General features: G+C 53.0%; 1 protein-coding gene across 1 annotated transcript; it reads left to right on the top strand.

Moving 5' to 3' along the window:
* Positions 1-14,251: 14,251 nt before the first annotated feature.
* Positions 14,252-15,554, top strand: LOC138062752 (olfactory receptor 14A16-like; the record flags this gene model as incomplete). Its single annotated transcript, XM_068921758.1, has 2 exons — positions 14,252-14,713; positions 15,534-15,554. Coding segments are annotated over 2 exons (483 nt in total), but the record flags the coding sequence as incomplete, so codon positions are not given.
* Positions 15,555-15,793: the final 239 nt, after the last annotated feature.

Genomic DNA, 15,793 nt, shown 5'->3' with positions numbered 1-15,793 from the left:
ATGTGTAGGGGATGTGCTGGCTTGGTTCAGTCCTTCCTTGGGGAAGGAAGTGGCCTTTGGAGTTGCGGGAAGGCTTCTTGCTCTGCCTGGGCCATGGGGCCCTGCTGTCTTCAGCTTCATGGTCGCTGCTCCCACGCAATTGGCCCATCAGGAAATGTTGCCACGAATTACTTGCAGGCCTTTCTCCAGTTCCTAAGCTTCACGGGCTCGGGCTTCTGCCTGAGCAGAAGGTGATCTTCTCTTGGGGCAGGAACCGGTCCGTCCTGGGTGTTTTGCTGCACTAGGAGCAGTGTGAGGCGCCAGGGTGAGTGAGGGAGACCGTTCAGGAGGTGTCTCAGCCTTGGGGAGAGCAGGGGCAGCTGCAGGGGGCAACAGCCATGAGGTCCCTAGTGTGTGCGAGAGCTGGGCCAGAAAATCACCACTGCCCAATCAGTTCTTTGTCGGTAGCTGAGAGGCCAGCAGGGGCCGTGTGGCTCGGCTGCTGATTCTGAGGTCCCTTGGGGCTGAGGAGCTGAGAGGCCAGCTGCAGGAACAAGGCTGGCGTGTTGTCTGTAAGGTCCCTTCTGCAACGGTTCGTGATTGGCTAGCAGGAGGCGTGTGGCTGGGGAGGTGCTGGTGAGGTGTCTTCTAGGTGAGCAGTTGCTGGGGCAGCAGCAGGTGCACGGCTGGGACGCGTGCTTTGGAGGTGACGTTGGCCGGAGCAGCTGGGAGGTGAGCATTTGGCTGATGGCTGAGGAAGTTATTGTGAGGTCACTGGTGTGTCAGGGGCTTGTAGGGCAGTGGCAGGCAGACGGCTGGGAAGGTGGCCGTGAGGTCCTGTCTTTTGGAGTGGCTGATAGGGCAGCAGGAGGCAGGTGGCTGGGAAGGTGCTTGTGAGGTGAGTGCAGAGAGAGCAGCCCAGGTTGCCCATGGCTGGGAAGTGACTCGGAGGTCCCGCCTGTCCCCGCAGTATGTAGGCCTGCAGCGTGGCTTAGACATTGGTGGTGAAATCTAGGCTTGACAGTGTGTGCGTGGTGTGGAAATTGTGCCCCATGAAAAGAGAGGGGCCTGGTGAGATTTGTCTCAGCCTGGGCAACATTCATGGGAAATGAGAACACTGCCCCAAATTTGCTCCCCAGCCTTGCCCACGGTTATGGAACATGGGAAGCACCAGGGTCCCACGTAAAGCCCTCTGGATGATGCGTGTTAAGGGCCTAGTTGCTCTTTTCTGGCATCTCATCTCTCTCCTAAGCACCGCAGACTGAGAAACCTTGCTGAGGCCTTTTCAAAACAAAGAGCCTGCTTTGGTGCCTGAAGGAGGAAGGCTGCGTCCTGTCCCATCCTGTCCTACATCCTCCTTTGACAAGAAGAGTGACCCACGGGAGAAACCTGTCTTGAGGCTCGCCAAAGCATCGCAGCCCATGGCCACCCTTTTGTGCTGTTTTACCTCACATGATTTTGATCCCGTCTTTAACAAGTGGCAAACCCCTAACATAGCCCCAAACCCCAGCTTCCCACACAGGTCTGCCCTGTGCAGAGACCTGTTGGTGCAGGGGCACAGAAGTGACCTCTGCCGTGCCCCATCTTAGATTTTTCACAGCCTTTGTCACCATCTGGTCACGTTCCTGAAGGAGTTATCAGCCAGTTTTGGAAACTAACTGTCGGGAGGGCATGTGATTGCTTTGCAGAACATGGAGGGAAATCTCTCTGCTCTCTCCCTGGCTGTGCCATCTCCATGGCGGTGACCTACTGAGCCCAGAGATGACACGGGCTGAGGTCACAGGGGGACGTGCCGCATCACAGAGAGGTCTCTCCCCGGTGCCATGGGAGAGCCCTCACTTCCCCGCAAGGCCAGGGCACGGCTCACACACTCCCCACTGCTGCCCTTCAGAGCTACTCCCCAGCAAGGAGGGAGGCCAGGAGGCAGTGGGGCTGCACTGGGGCTCCTCACCAACAGGCACAAGAGCAGGGACACATTGGAGAGGAATTGTGAGTGATGAGACAGGAGACAAGAGAGTCCTTTTTCCCTGGAGGGAGAGGCGAGCCGAAGGAAAGGGGCCAAACGAGATGGAGACTGCTGGACCAAGAACATTAGCCCACACCACGGATACTAGCTTTCCAGTGCTCCTGCAGCTCTCCACCAAGGGTAAGGGATTGAGGAACTCCTTCCTGAGGTGTCGCACAGAGACTGTGAAATGCAAAAACAGTTGTGGGACCTGGGCTGTGGGGGTGTCTGGACAGGGCTGGGGGCGGCCACAAGAGCCCTGCTGGAGGGTCCCGTCTGGCTCAGGGCACAATGGGGCAGGCAGGAGTGCTGGGTCCTGGGGCTGGGGCTGTCCTGAGCCCCGAGGCTCCTGTGGGGCTGGCTCCATCCCCTCCTGGTAGGGTGGGAGGAAATTCAGGCCCAAGTTTCCCTGGAAGTGGGTCCCCCCTTGGGGTCTGGCTCTGGCAGGAAAGGGGTGCTGTGTCCCAGAGGCTGCAATGTCCACCAGATCCCAGGGGCATCTCAAGAGCCTGCTGGAAATGCCCACAGAGGACATGAAACCTTCCCCTTGTAACAGCCCTCAGCATGGCACCAGACCCACCACCAACGATGGTGGGAGGGAGGAGCTGCCTGCTGGGTCATGTGTCTGCAATGTTGCCATGGCATCGCCCCCAGTGCTGCCCTGCTACTGGCTGACAAGAGGAGGAGGGTTGTGTTGGGTTGCCGGATGTCTCTGTCAGCCCATCACAGTCCAGCACGTGGGTTAAAGACACTTATAAGTGCAGTGGGAGCAAAGCAGGAGAGCAGGAGTGGGAGTGAGTGGGTGTGTAGGTGTGTTCCCATGCTGGCCCTGGCCGTGTGGGGCTGCTCTCCTCCAGGAGCTGCCACGGGCTTAGGAGCATAGGACAGAGGTGCCTGGGCCCCAGGGGAGCTGTCCTGCAATCCAGATGTGCTGGCCGGCCCCAAGCAGCTGCGCTGGGTGGTACAGTGTGGTTTGGCCGAGATTTGTCTGCAAGATGGGAATGCTCTTTCTGCCCTTGGATTGGTGGAGGTGGGAAGGGAGCAGGAGCAGAGGTGGGAGTGGATGTTGCTTGTTGCTGCCTCTTGGAGGACTAGAAGGAAACAGAAGGGCTGGAGAGTTGTCCTGGGTGTGATTTGGGGCATTTGAGGGGGGGTGTCCTGGCTGCTGGCCTGTGTGGTGGTGTGGCCTGTGTGTGCCTGCTGCAGAGGGGCATGCTGGCTGTCCACGCTGTGTGAGGGGAGGGGTGGGGGTGAGGTGTGTGCCAGAAGTTGGGTGGCGTGTGGTGGGGAGAGGCGGTGGCCCCAGGGTGTTGGTTCTGGGTGCGGGAGGAGGCGTGTGGAGAGAGCAGTGGTGTGCGTGGGGAGTGCCATGAGGCTGTGGAGGTGGGGAGCGCTGCGAGGTGAGCAGGTGCCTTGGCTGCTGGGGCCCCGGCTGCCCTGGTGGCCCCATGAGCCAGGCACGCTGGCAGCCGGCTGCCTTCTGCCCGCTCAGCTTCACGCCTGGAGTTTCCTCCGCTCTTGCCAGGCTCTGCAGCCAGATATCCCACACAGACTGTGAGATACATATAAACATGCAGCTGAGCATATTTGGAGTGGAAGAGGTCATCTTTCAGAAAGGGTTCCTTGCTGGAGATTCTTGAATTTAACACCTCTGAGATCTGTCCAACAAGTTTTATTTTACACTAGAGGCATAAGCAGTTGCCTCTCTCCCCTAGCAGCAAAGGCTACGTGGGGGTACTACCTAAGTGGGGTACATCGTTGGTGCAGACACTGTTTTCTTCTCATGTGGCAGGTCCCCAGAACCTCTTTGCTTATAGTGCAGTAGTATCCCCCAATCAGCCCTTAATTAACTATCCAATTAACTTCCCTCCAACCCAGTGAAATATGGCAGGTGAGGGGAGAGGGTCTTCATTTGATCTTGCCAAAGGCCTCACTGCTTTGGGGCTCTCTGCTGCACCTTGCACCCTGCCCTGGGCTCTGAAACCAGACATCCTGGGACGGACATCCAGCAGGAGGCCACAGAGAGCAGTTCAGATCATGTGGGACTTTCTTCACCCACACAGTTCACAAGGAAATGGTCCCTCCACAGTGGAGCGCTCAGAGGTGCTCTTTCCAGGGGCAGTGCCACAGTCATTGGCCCATTTGAAATGGGCCAAATAAGGGAAACTTCCAAAGACCAAGTACTTCTTCAGGCAGTAATTTGGCCTTTAAAACCACTTCTCCCGGATGTGCCTGCTGCAGGGAGTAGTAATCTCAGCTGCCCAGAGCTCACTTTCTGTGCTGAAGACTAAGCAAATGAGCCCATTGCTTTTGGACTGGGAGAAACATCAGCTGATGCTCAGGCACTTTCCTGCAAGTCAGCAGGAAACACTTCCTGGGTCCGAGCTGAGAATCGGCGTGCCAAGCTGGAGTTGTTTGATGCAAATAACCGCCTCAGAATTAGGTTCCTCCCCTTTCCACATGCTCCTCTCTGCCCTAAGGAGGTCATTTGGGAGCTGACCCTTCAGGTGTCCAAGTGAGCACATTTGGCAGTGTGTCACTGAGCTGGTCACTGAGGCCTGCAGTTTCGGAAGCTCTTGCCAGGATCTCCAGCTGGAAAGCTGACTCAATCCCAGTGTGTCTCCTTTCTGGTAGAGAGAGAGAGAGAAGAGACCCACATAGGTGGCTCCTCATGTCCCTGAGGAAGGGGAAAGGCCAGGAGCTGGCACAGAGCTTGGAAGGTGATTGTGAGGTTATTTCTGCCTCCCCATCTGATGGGTCAGTATCTGATGAGTAGCAGACCAGCTAGCAGGCCCACCTCCTGCTGACACAGAGCCTGCAGGCCCAGAGCCCTCACCCTGCTGCCAGCGCTCTCTCCACAAGGCAGCCCAGGAAGCCATGGCCTGCCTTCACCCTGAGGACGTGTTGCTGGCTTATGCTGCTACATGCTGCCTCCCTGGACCCCCAGGCCCTTCTCGGCCAAGCTGCTTTCCAGCTGGTCGGCAGTCAGCATGTCCTGGTGCAAGACATTGCATTTCCTTTTGTGAAACTTCCTGACCGTTCCTCTCTGCCCATGTCTGCAGCCTGTCACAATCCCTCCGAATGGCAGCAGAAGCAGAAACTTGCAGGCCCTTAGGAGGCACAGGCCCATTTAGGTGACTGTGTGGTCCCTTCTGTGTCTGTAGGTGATGGGCCAGGAAGAAGCTTGCGGGTGGGAAACTGTTTGTGAGGTGACTTGTGTCTCAGTACCTGATAGGCCAGCAGCAGGCACATGGCTTGGATTTTGGTTGTGAGGTCACTTCTGTCTCTGCAGGTGATAGGGCAGCCACTGGCTCCCGAGCAGAGGAGGTGCTTGTGCGATTCCTTCTGCCTTAGTACCTGATAGGCCACTTGCAGGCCGATGGCTTGGATGCTGATTGTGATGACGTTCCTGCCTGAGTACCTGTTTGGCTAGCAGCAGGCACATGGTAAGTCCAGTCCTTCTGAGAAGCTGAGAGGCTCACTGCAGGCAGGTGGGCTTGGAAGAGGACTGTGAGGTTACTGGTAAAGGATCAGCCGGTAGGCCAAAAGTCTTAACAGGTGGGGACATTGTGATGAGAGCCATTGTCTTAGGAGGTGGAGACATTGTAGTGAGAGCCATTGTTTCTCAGAAGCTCCTTGGATGGTAGGAGGCACATGGCCGTAAAGTTGAAAGTCAGGTCACTCCTGTCTCTGCCAGTGATGGGCAAGGAGAAGGCACATGGGTGGGACCTCACAATCAACGCTGCAGCCGTGTCCCCTTTGCCTGCCTCTCCCCATCCTGTAAAGGAAGCGACCTCACTATCAACACCACAGCTGTGTCACCTTTGCCTTCCTGTTCCACTCCCCTCTTCTGACCTCTGCCTTCCCCCTTCCGCTTCTCCTCCTCTCTCCCAGCCATCGCCCCTTTACTGGCACCTCCCTCTCCCCTGTCCCCATGGGATTTTACACGTGTGGTGGGTAGTTCACATGGCAAGATGAAAATGGGCTCCAGAGGAAGGCAGGCTGGGACAGTGAGGAGGTGGAGATGTGCTATGTGCAAGAGGGTGGCTGGAGTGCACAGGGCTTTGCCCTAGAGATGGTGACGAGCCAGTCCAAAGCACTGTACAAATGGACCCTAAGGCAGGTGGAAAATGGGCTGGACCACTGGGCCAAAATGCTGTGACCAGTGGCACAAGGTCCAACTGGTGGCTGGTTACGTGCAGCATCCCTCAGGGATCTACATGTGAGGCAGCACTGTTTAATGTCTTCGTTAACATCCTGGACATTAGGATGGAGCGCACTCTCCGTGTGTTTGTGGACTAGGTGCAACGGGGGCAAGCCTCTGAGCAACCTGCTCTAGTTCTCTCGGAGTGAGTGGGGGATGGTATTAGATGACGTCCAGAGGTCTCGTCCACCCTAAGTGCTGGGATTCAGTAAATCATTCCCTGAAGAGCTCTGGAAAGACAGAACAGTGAGAGGAAGCAGAAAGGACAGGGAGGCAGAAGGCTGCAGAGGAAATAGGTCCCTCTAAATAAAGCAGTTGCTCAGAACATAGTTTCTCCATTCAGAGGGTTGGTAGAAAAGGTATTGGGCTGAATAACTGGTCACAAATATCTATACTCCACTAGAAGAGGAAATACTGCACTGCATGCACTTGGTGCTGCTAAAAAGAAAGAAAGAAAGACAAGATTCATTAGAACTGGTAAAACATACTTGACCTTCTGGAAACGGCTATGTGCCAGTTTGGGCACAGAGTAATTTTTTGGATAGGTTTGAAGTTACAGCTACACATTTTGATTCAGGCCTTTACTCCTTTGCCCTCGTATGGAGGCTGCTGCTGCCTGAGATGCCCTGGGGTCACTGAGTTCCCATGACTAGAAAGGGAAGGACAGACACCTGGGTTAGGCAGAGACATCTGCCCTGGAGGGGTCAGGCATGGGGTGAGATCAGTCTCAGCCCTGTTGTCACCTCAGATGGGGTCGCACTTCACTGACAGTGCAGGGAAGGAGAAGGGAGTGTGGCTAGACTCATTGGGACACCTGTAGGACGTCACTGTGACACAGGTACGTGGAGATTTGTGCAGATGTGGCCTTCCAAGAATACAGTGTTTTCTTGAAGCTGGTCAGCCTGCTTTCCTCTATCAGGCGAGAGAGCTCGGCATGTCAGAGGGTGACTCGCTCTGTGTAAAGAGTGAGGGGTGGCACGGACAGTTGTGTTCAGGGGGAGGTTTTATGAGCACTGGGGTCCGTGTGAGACACAAAAAGTTCTTTTTTAATGGTGTGGGCCTGATTATAAGAGAACTGTTAGGAAAATTACATGAAAAATGAAACAAGAAAGAAATTAAGAACAAGATTTAAAGCAAAGAAGTGTTTTGTTATACTTTCCAGCTTCAAATTTTGTCTGTGTGTGTGTTCTTATTGTCTTTCTTAATTTCTTTTTCTTTTTAATTTAGTGATCTGTTAGTATGATTTAGTGGTCTTATAATTTTTTTTATTATTATTATTTAAGGAAAGATGTTCAGAACTGGGGTAGGATGCTGTCACAGGGTCACAGACACCTGGTGCCATTGCAGGCGCCCTAGTCCCCTCTGCCCAGCCTCCCTCTGCAGCTCCGAGGGGCTTCGGTTTCCCACAGGTCCCCTGGGAGAGCTGCCAGGTCCATGAAGGTGTATTAGAGTCACCGGGGCCTCTCCAAGCACCACTGGCTGCTTCTGGTTCGACACCTGAGCTCTGCCTGGAAAGGGTAAGACTTGGTTTTGACGTTTCAAAAATATGAACACGCTTTGATAGGCTGAAATGATTGAATAATTTTAATGTTGATGATTTTGTATGATGAAATAGTGGAAATCTTCAGGAAGGATATTAATCTCAGGAGAAGAAGTACTGATCTGCCCTCGACCTTATGTTTCCACTGCTCGGTGTATTAGGCTGTGGATGTCATCTCAGTCGTCTCCCACATATTTCCACATGTCCTGCCTACATTGATCACTTCTGAGGTCAACTTTGCATCAGACGATCTGGGCTTATGCCCTTCCCAGAGTTTCCCAGTTTTCCTCCTCCCCTTCCTCTGTATCATTCAGGCACCTCTCAACTCCCTAGTCGCTGCTCTGAGCTTCAGGGAGTCGGAAGCTTGTCTCGTCTTTCAGCACTCTCATTGTCTCTTCAACCAACTCCTTCACTTTGTTTCTAACTAGCCTCCCCCATCTATTTGTCAAGAACATGTCAAGGAAGGCTATTCCTTGCAGACTGTGGACCTCCCTGGAGGCAACTTGCCCTTGACATACACTTGAGGATTGTATGTTATTTCTTAGGACACTGCATCATGTTTATTTGTGTTGGATCAGAATTGAGACAAATCCTTCTGTGTCTGTTTGCAGCTAATTTTCTAAGGAAAGCAGGTGGGAATTGTTGCCCAGGAGCTGTAACATTCAGCTACAGGCTTGAGTGGGAAAAGGCTGGATGTTAAGCCGAGTGAGGGAAGTCCCCAGGGGCCGAGGAGAGAAATGTCAGGGCTGGGAGAGGTGGGGAGGAAGGTTGTCCATACATGTCTCCTATCCAAACTACTGCTTTTCCTAGATGTGCAGGCTTCATCAAGGGACCCTGTGGGTCAGTGTGAATTGGAGAAGGTGGGTATCACTTCCCCTGAAACCTGAAGACTAAAGAAAGCTTAAAAAGCAGACATCTCCCAGGTGCTCCTTGAAATCCTGCTCTTTTCAATACCCTCCTGAAAACTTGCCAATTAGCCACAGAAGGGCTGAAGAAAATGATGGAAAGAGACAGAGGTTGTTAGGGCTTTCTGCATTTTAGTGACCCCTCAGGTGTATCTGGTGTTGAGCCCATGGGCTTCAGATGCTGAGAAGGTTGAGCAAACCTCTCCAGAAGTTGAAGGGAGAAGTAAATCTCAAAGTTTCTTGGAGTGTTAAGGAGTCCCACTGAGGGCCATTACTGACAAAGCCTTCCCAGGGGGCTGATTAGAGCACAAAGCTGGAGGCTCTGATTGCAGGTAGGCCAAGACAATGTGCAGGTGGCTGTGATGCCAAGTCAGCCTTGATGTGTGTAATGAAGCAGAGCAACCAGACCCTGACACCCAGTCCTTGTGAAGGGTGGTGATTTCCCTCACACGTTGCTCAGAGCTCTTTCTGGGGGTCAGTGTGAAGGTGGGCATGTGCAGCTCCAACTGCAGGACAACAATATGGCATCTCTTGGTTCCCCGTGGACAAGGAGGTCCCAGTGGTTTAAGGTCCCAGTGGTTTAAGGAAACTTCTTCTCAGAGGCCTTAGGAGCAGAGACAGCAACCATAGCCAAGAGGCTAGAGACCTCGGTTCTGTTGGAGGCTTTCAGCCATGGCAGTGCCCTCAGCCGTCTCCACCACAGGCTGTCCTACACTGTCCCATGCCTGTGCCTGCATCCCTGCAGCCTGTAGACACCCAACATGCTTCCTCCCCTTGCTCTGTCCCCAGGATCTCTCCATATTTACTGAGGTCTCTCTATCCTGGCTGGTGTTCTTTGAAACACAAAGGCATGGGGTGACCTCAGAGGCCTCTGGGTGACCTGTTGCACCACACCACTACCCTTCAAGTGACATGTCTTTTTCCTGAAGCCCAGGCTGTACCTCTCAAGATGCAGTTTGTGACCCTTTCCCCTCTTCATGCTCTTTCCTAATACCAACAAAAGCTCCATCCCCTCTGGAACCACCCTTCAAGCAGTCCCAGGCTACTACTATATTCCATTTGTCTTTAACAGTTCACCAGGCTGAAGAAGCCCAGGTCCCTCTGCCTCTCCGTACAGGCCGTGGCCTTCAGGCCCCCAACCCCATCTTGGCAGACCTCCTCTGGACCCTCTCCATGTTCCTCCCCATTCCTCCAGCACTGGGCAGTCCACACTGCGACACACCATCCCACATGTGGCCACACCAGTGCTGAGTCGAGGGGGATAAGAACGGCCCTTGTCTCGATGGCTATGCACTTCCTAATGTAGCCCTCTATGCAGCTGGCCTCATTTGTGGTGAGCACGCAGCACTGGCTCATAGGGCATCCCTTGTGTAACATCTAGGCCCTTCTCCTCAGGGTCACTCTTCTGCTGGTCAGGTCTCAGCCTGTCCTGATGCACAGCCTGTTCTGCCCCCTGAGGCAAGACCTGACACTTCTTCTTGCACAACGTCATGAAGTTTTTGTTGGCCAAAACCCCAAGTTTCTCAAGGCCCCTCTGGACTCAGGCTCCTCTGGGTCAGCTGTTAATGTATGCGTACTGATGGCTCATCCTATCTTGCAGTGCCTCTGGCAGGGTAACAGCATGAGGACCTGCAGGACACTACACATAATAAAAGGCAGTACCAGTTTCAAGGCCCTAGTGGTAAAAGTAGAAATCACCATGGCAACCATCTCAGACAAGCCAAATGAATGCACAAAGAAAGGGAACCCAGGGCCAATGGGTAAACAGAGGTTGGCTGACTGCATGGGAGGGGATCAGGATGGTAAAAGAAGAGTTTGTAAGGGAGAAAAGAGGGACAAAATGCAATAAAAGGTGAAGGAAAAGAAAACTGAAGGTGATTTGGGGGTGGCTGCCAAGCAGCCCTCAATCTGAATGACTCTGACCATGCAGCTGATCTGGTGATCCTTTTGGGAGACCTACTTCCATTGTCACAAGGAAGCTGAAGGTTTTCCCTAAGGTCAACAAGGGAAGACCTGAGGTGGAAGGAAATGCTGAATCATTCAGGTTGGGAGGGGCCTAAGGAGGTCTCTAGCCCAACCTCCTTCCCACAGCAGGGTGTGTATCATCCCCAACCAGGTTGCTCAAGGCTTTACTCCTTTAGGACTTGAAAACTTCTGAGGATGGAGATGGCACCACCTCTCTGGAAAACCTGCCCCAGTGCTTGACTGTCTGGATGGGTCAGAAGTTTCTCCTTATCCTCAGCCTGAAGCTCTCTAGTTTCAGCTAATGCCCATTGGGGCCTCATCCTCCCATTGTGCACAATGATGAAGAGCCTGGCTCCATCTTGTTGGTGACATCCTGGTAGGTATGGGGAGGCTGTGATTAGGTCTGCGCAAAGCCTTCCCTTCTTCAGGCTGAGCAAGGCCCATTCCCTCAGCCTCTCCTCACAGGGCAAGTGCTCTGGTGCCTGGGCTCCTTGGGGGTGTGCCACCAAACTCACTCCATGTCATCAACAGTGTTCTTCTACACAGGACCCCAAATGGCTGTAGTATCTGGATGTGCTCTAACAGGTGTGGAGTAGAGGGGGATAATCCCTTCCCTCAATTTCCCAGCTGTGCTCTTGTTCAGGCAGCCCAGGACACTGTGGCCTCCGTTGATGCCAGGGCGTGCTGCTGGCTCTCGCTCACTTTGCTGCCCACAAAGACTCCCAGGTCCTTCTCTGCAGAGCTGCTGCCCACCTGAACACTCCCCAGCCCAGATCACTGCAGGGTGTTTGTCTACCCCAGGTGCAGGACCTGGCATTTGTTTCATTTGTGAATTCCATAAAGGTCCTGGCAACCCATTCCTCCTTCCTGCAGGGGTCCATCTGGATGGCAGCCCTCAACCATCTAGTGTGAGACAATGATGTCAAACCCCTTGCTACAACTGTGGTAAATGACATCCACTACTCTCCTCTCCTCCACAAGGACAGGCCTTTTATCACAGAAGGTAATCAAGTTGATCAGGAAGGCTTTACCTCCAGTAAATTCCTGTGGACTGTTCACAGTCACCTTCTTCCTGTGCCCAGAAATGTAAAGCGAGAGAACTCATTCCATGACACATTCCTCACCAAAGTGTGGCTGAACGGCCTGCAGCTCCCTGATTTGTCCTTGTGGCCTTTTTTGAAGATGGGCACAGCATATTCCTTCTTCAGCTCATTGGGACCTCCCCTGATCTCCACAGCCTTTCAAAGGTGACAGACAGCAGTCTTGTTGCGATAGTGGCCAGCTCTCTCAATGTCCTCAGATGCAGCCCACCGAATCCTGCACTTATATGGGTTGAGTTCTTTCAAGTCATCCCTCACTCCGTCATCACTCACTGTTGGTTGTTTTCCTCTGCCTGAACCAGGAGTGAGCCAACATTTTCCTTTTTACTCTTTTATTGACCCTGAAGCAGTAGCAGCTTTTCTTCATGCCCTTGTCATCCCCTTCAAGTGTCTACCCTTGGGGAGCTTTGGCATCAAGGTGTTGCTCCTTGTTTTTCCCCTTGTCTGGGCTGCTCTTGTTCTTGCTCGAGGGCTTTCTGGGGATGACATTTGCAGCTACAGAGTCTAAAACAGACCCTTTGGTTCCTGCTGCAGAGCTGTCTCTGTGGATGGAGTAAGAGGAGTAGGTCTCCTTCTTGCCTGTGGGGCTCAAAGGAGCAGAGTGTGTGGGGCTGGGAGATGAGCTGACTGTCCCTTCAGGACACCCCTCCTTTAAGACCCTTGACCCTCCCTGGGATAAGCTGCTGCACTGTGCGCTGCTGTGTCCTTCTGCAGGACATGTGTGATAGCTGAATGTCCCATGCAGAAGCCCCAAGGTGCTAAGGAACTGGAACTGCTGCTGGCGGTGGTTGTATGTGGGCAGTTGAAATAAGCCCTGTGTGTCTTTGGCTACAAGCTGACTGTTGAGACCTCCCTCCATCTCAGAGCCACATCACCGAGTCCTTCTTCTGATCATCAGAGCCATGCGCTCTGTCACACCCTCTCCATCACTCTCAGAACATGTGAGCTGAGAAAGGGAGGAGAGTTTGGAGGTGTGTGCTGTGCAAGGGGACACCACTGTCAGCACAGGCCACTTTCCAGTAAGGGTAAGTTGTGGCTGAGATTGTCCTGTGGCTGAGAGGAGCACGGCCAAGGCAGCTGTTTTTCTGTAAGGAGATGTTCTAGTTCCAGAAAAGGTAGAAAAGGGGATTTTTTTTTTTCATCACTTTAACCATTTGAATTAGACAGCAGTATATTTTAGTGAGTATTTGACAAAGGGCAATTTGGACACATAGCGACATTGAGATTTAATCCCGAGATGTCACAGCACGGACTGGAAAAATCATAACTTTCCCGGTTTGCATGTTCAGCTCAGCTTGAGAGTCACCAGTGTAGCCTTGCTAAATAATTCCCTCTTTATAAATACTGATAGACATCAGCATTATCAGCCTTTGAATCTTATGTCTGTTTATTTCTTACAAATGCAAAACAGATTCATGAGACTTCTTACTCTTTTCCTCTTTACATGGTAGAGATCCCCACTCCTGGGCTCTTCCTACCACTAACCACCGTCATTCACAGAGACGTGAGGCCAGTGGCAGGACTCCCCTTGACTCTAGAAGGGCCAGGGCTGCAAGTCTGGCCTCTTTCTTGTGAGGAACAGGAACAAAGTATTCACTGCACTGGTTAAACATTATTGGCTGATGGTTCCTGTCTTAAGGTCGTATCACTTCTACATTTGATAAGATGAAGATAAAGCTCTGCCAGATTCTCTCCAGCCTCGGTTAGGGACTGATTGATTGCCATCTTCCCCACAAGATGGTGAACATTATCATGTCAATGGCATTCAGAGGTCTCCAACTAACTGAAGTAAGAGAGATCAGGTTGTTATGGCTCTGTGGCTTCTTCGTCCTCCTTGGGCTTGAAGAATTGATTCTGCTATGGTTAAAGAATTTTGCCAACTCACAGCAATGTTAAGGGTGCATATTCCTACCCTGCAGAGCAGACCAACAAGCAAGATCCCTCCCCCACTTACCCCCCCCCAAAGTGAAGCTGTTACTTGGGTGGTCAACATGCCTCTGAACTGGATGTGGCTGAACAGCCCTCCTACATCAGAGCAGGACTGATTCCCTCTGTCTCACAGACACAGGGACGTCTGTGAGAAAGGAAAAGGGTTTTGATCAGAGAGGGTCTCTCCTGACTTGTCACTGTCTTTTCCTCCTTGGACAGTCCTACATGCCTGATGACAGCAAAATGTCCAACAGCAGCTCTCTCAATGAGTTCCTCCTCCTGGCGTTTGCAGACACACGGGAGCTGCAGCTCTTGCACTTCTCACTCTTCCTGGGCATCTACCTGGCTGCCCTCCTGGCCAACGGCCTCATCATCACCACCGTAGCCTGCGACCACCGTCTCCACACCCCCATGTACTTCTTCCTCCTCCACCTCGCCCTCCTCGACCTGGCCTCCATCTCCACCACTGTCCCCAAATCCATGGCCAACTCCCTGAGGGACACCAGGGCCATTTCCTACTCAGGATGTGCTGCCCAGATCTTTTCCTTTGTCTTCTTATTTTCAGCCGAGTATTTTCTCCTCACAGTCATGGCCTATGACCGCTACGTTGCCATCTGCAGACCCCTGCACTATGGGACCCTCATGGGCACCAGAGCTTGTGTCAGGATGGCAGCAGCTGCCTGGGGCAGTGGTTTTCTCCATGCTCTCCTGCACACTGGAAGTACATTTTCCATTCCTCTCTGCCAAGGCAATGTCCTGGACCAGTTCTTCTGTGAGATTCCCCAGATCCTCAAGCTCTCCTGCTCACACTCCTACCTCCGGGAAGTGGGGCTTATTGTGGTTAGTGGCTGTTTATGCTTTGGGTGTTTCGTTTTCATTGTGCTGTCCTATGTGCAGATCTTCAGAGCTGTGCTGAGGATGCCCTCTGAGCAGGGAAGGCACAAAGCCTTCTCCATGTGCCTCCCTCACCTGGCCGTGGTCTCCCTCTTTGTCAGCACTGTCATGGTTGCCCACCTGAAGCCCCCCTCCATGTCCTCCCCAGCTCTGGATCTGGTGGTAGCTGTTGTGTACTCGGTGGTGCCTCCAGCAGTGAACCCCCTCCTCTACAGCACGAGGAACAAGGAGCTCAGGGATGCACTGAGGAAACTCTTTCAATGGGTACAGTGTCAGCACCAGTAACTGTCCCATGTGCATCTCCTCCTCATTCCCAGGGCATCTGGCATCAAGGCTACATGTCATTCTTTTTTTTTTTTTTCTTTTTTTCCCTTACTTTCTCTGATCCATTGTTGCAAAAAGAATAAAAAGTTTTGGTTCATGCCACTTCTCCTCAGAAATCTCTCATGTGAATATAACCCAGAGGCCATGATGAAGCAGGAAGCCAGGCTTCCCCCTTCCTCAGCAGAGATGGGGGAACCTCAGAGCCCGCTAGTCTGAGCTCCCTCAGATGCCCCCAGTGCAATGAGGGGAGTTTCCCTTTGTGAAGTCTCTTTTGTGATGCCAAAGGAGTTCAGGGGCACAGTCAGGCTCCGATGAGTACAGGCAGGGTGAGACCTTGGGTCCCGTGTGCATTAAGAGAGCTCCGCTGGCCCCAGCTGCAGTCAGGGAGTGACCTTCTACCCCTCTCCTGCAAGGGTGGCAGCTGGCTGTCACTGTGGGCTGGTCCCTTCCCTCTACAGAGCTCCAACACTCACAGTGGAGCAGGAATGGAGGGCAAGGAGGGTCTGGACAGACCCTCTGCTGCGCAGGACCATCTCCCCACTACCACAGCACACATTTCCTCACTGCTGCCTTTGAGTGGAGGCTGCAGACTTCCTGCTGACATGTCCACCAACAGCAGCAGGAATTGATCTTGTCAGGGTTGCTCTCCTCATTTCCACCCTCTCCTGCTCTGCTCTCATGTGCGCAGATGGCCTCAGTGCTCTTGTAACATGGTGTTTGCATGGAGTGGGCAGTGAGTGGAGCCTCACAAAATGAGGGATGGTCCATGGTGGAGTAACCAGAAGGCAAAGCGCTAGATCCGGGTATGTTTGGGGAAACGAGGGCTCTGCAGTCCCCAGAGAGGCAGAGAGGACCCAGGAGGTGCAGGGAAGGGGGACGGGAGAGTGATTCCTGCGCCTTCAGGGAAACACCACAGGCTGGACACCACAGTGCACACCCAAACACATC

This window comes from Struthio camelus, chromosome 29, assembly GCF_040807025.1.
Source record: "Struthio camelus isolate bStrCam1 chromosome 29, bStrCam1.hap1, whole genome shotgun sequence".
In the NCBI taxonomy this organism is placed as follows: Eukaryota; Metazoa; Chordata; class Aves; order Struthioniformes; family Struthionidae; genus Struthio; species Struthio camelus.
Note: the sequence above shows the minus strand (reverse complement) of the source record. Positions and strands in the feature narration are given on the sequence as shown.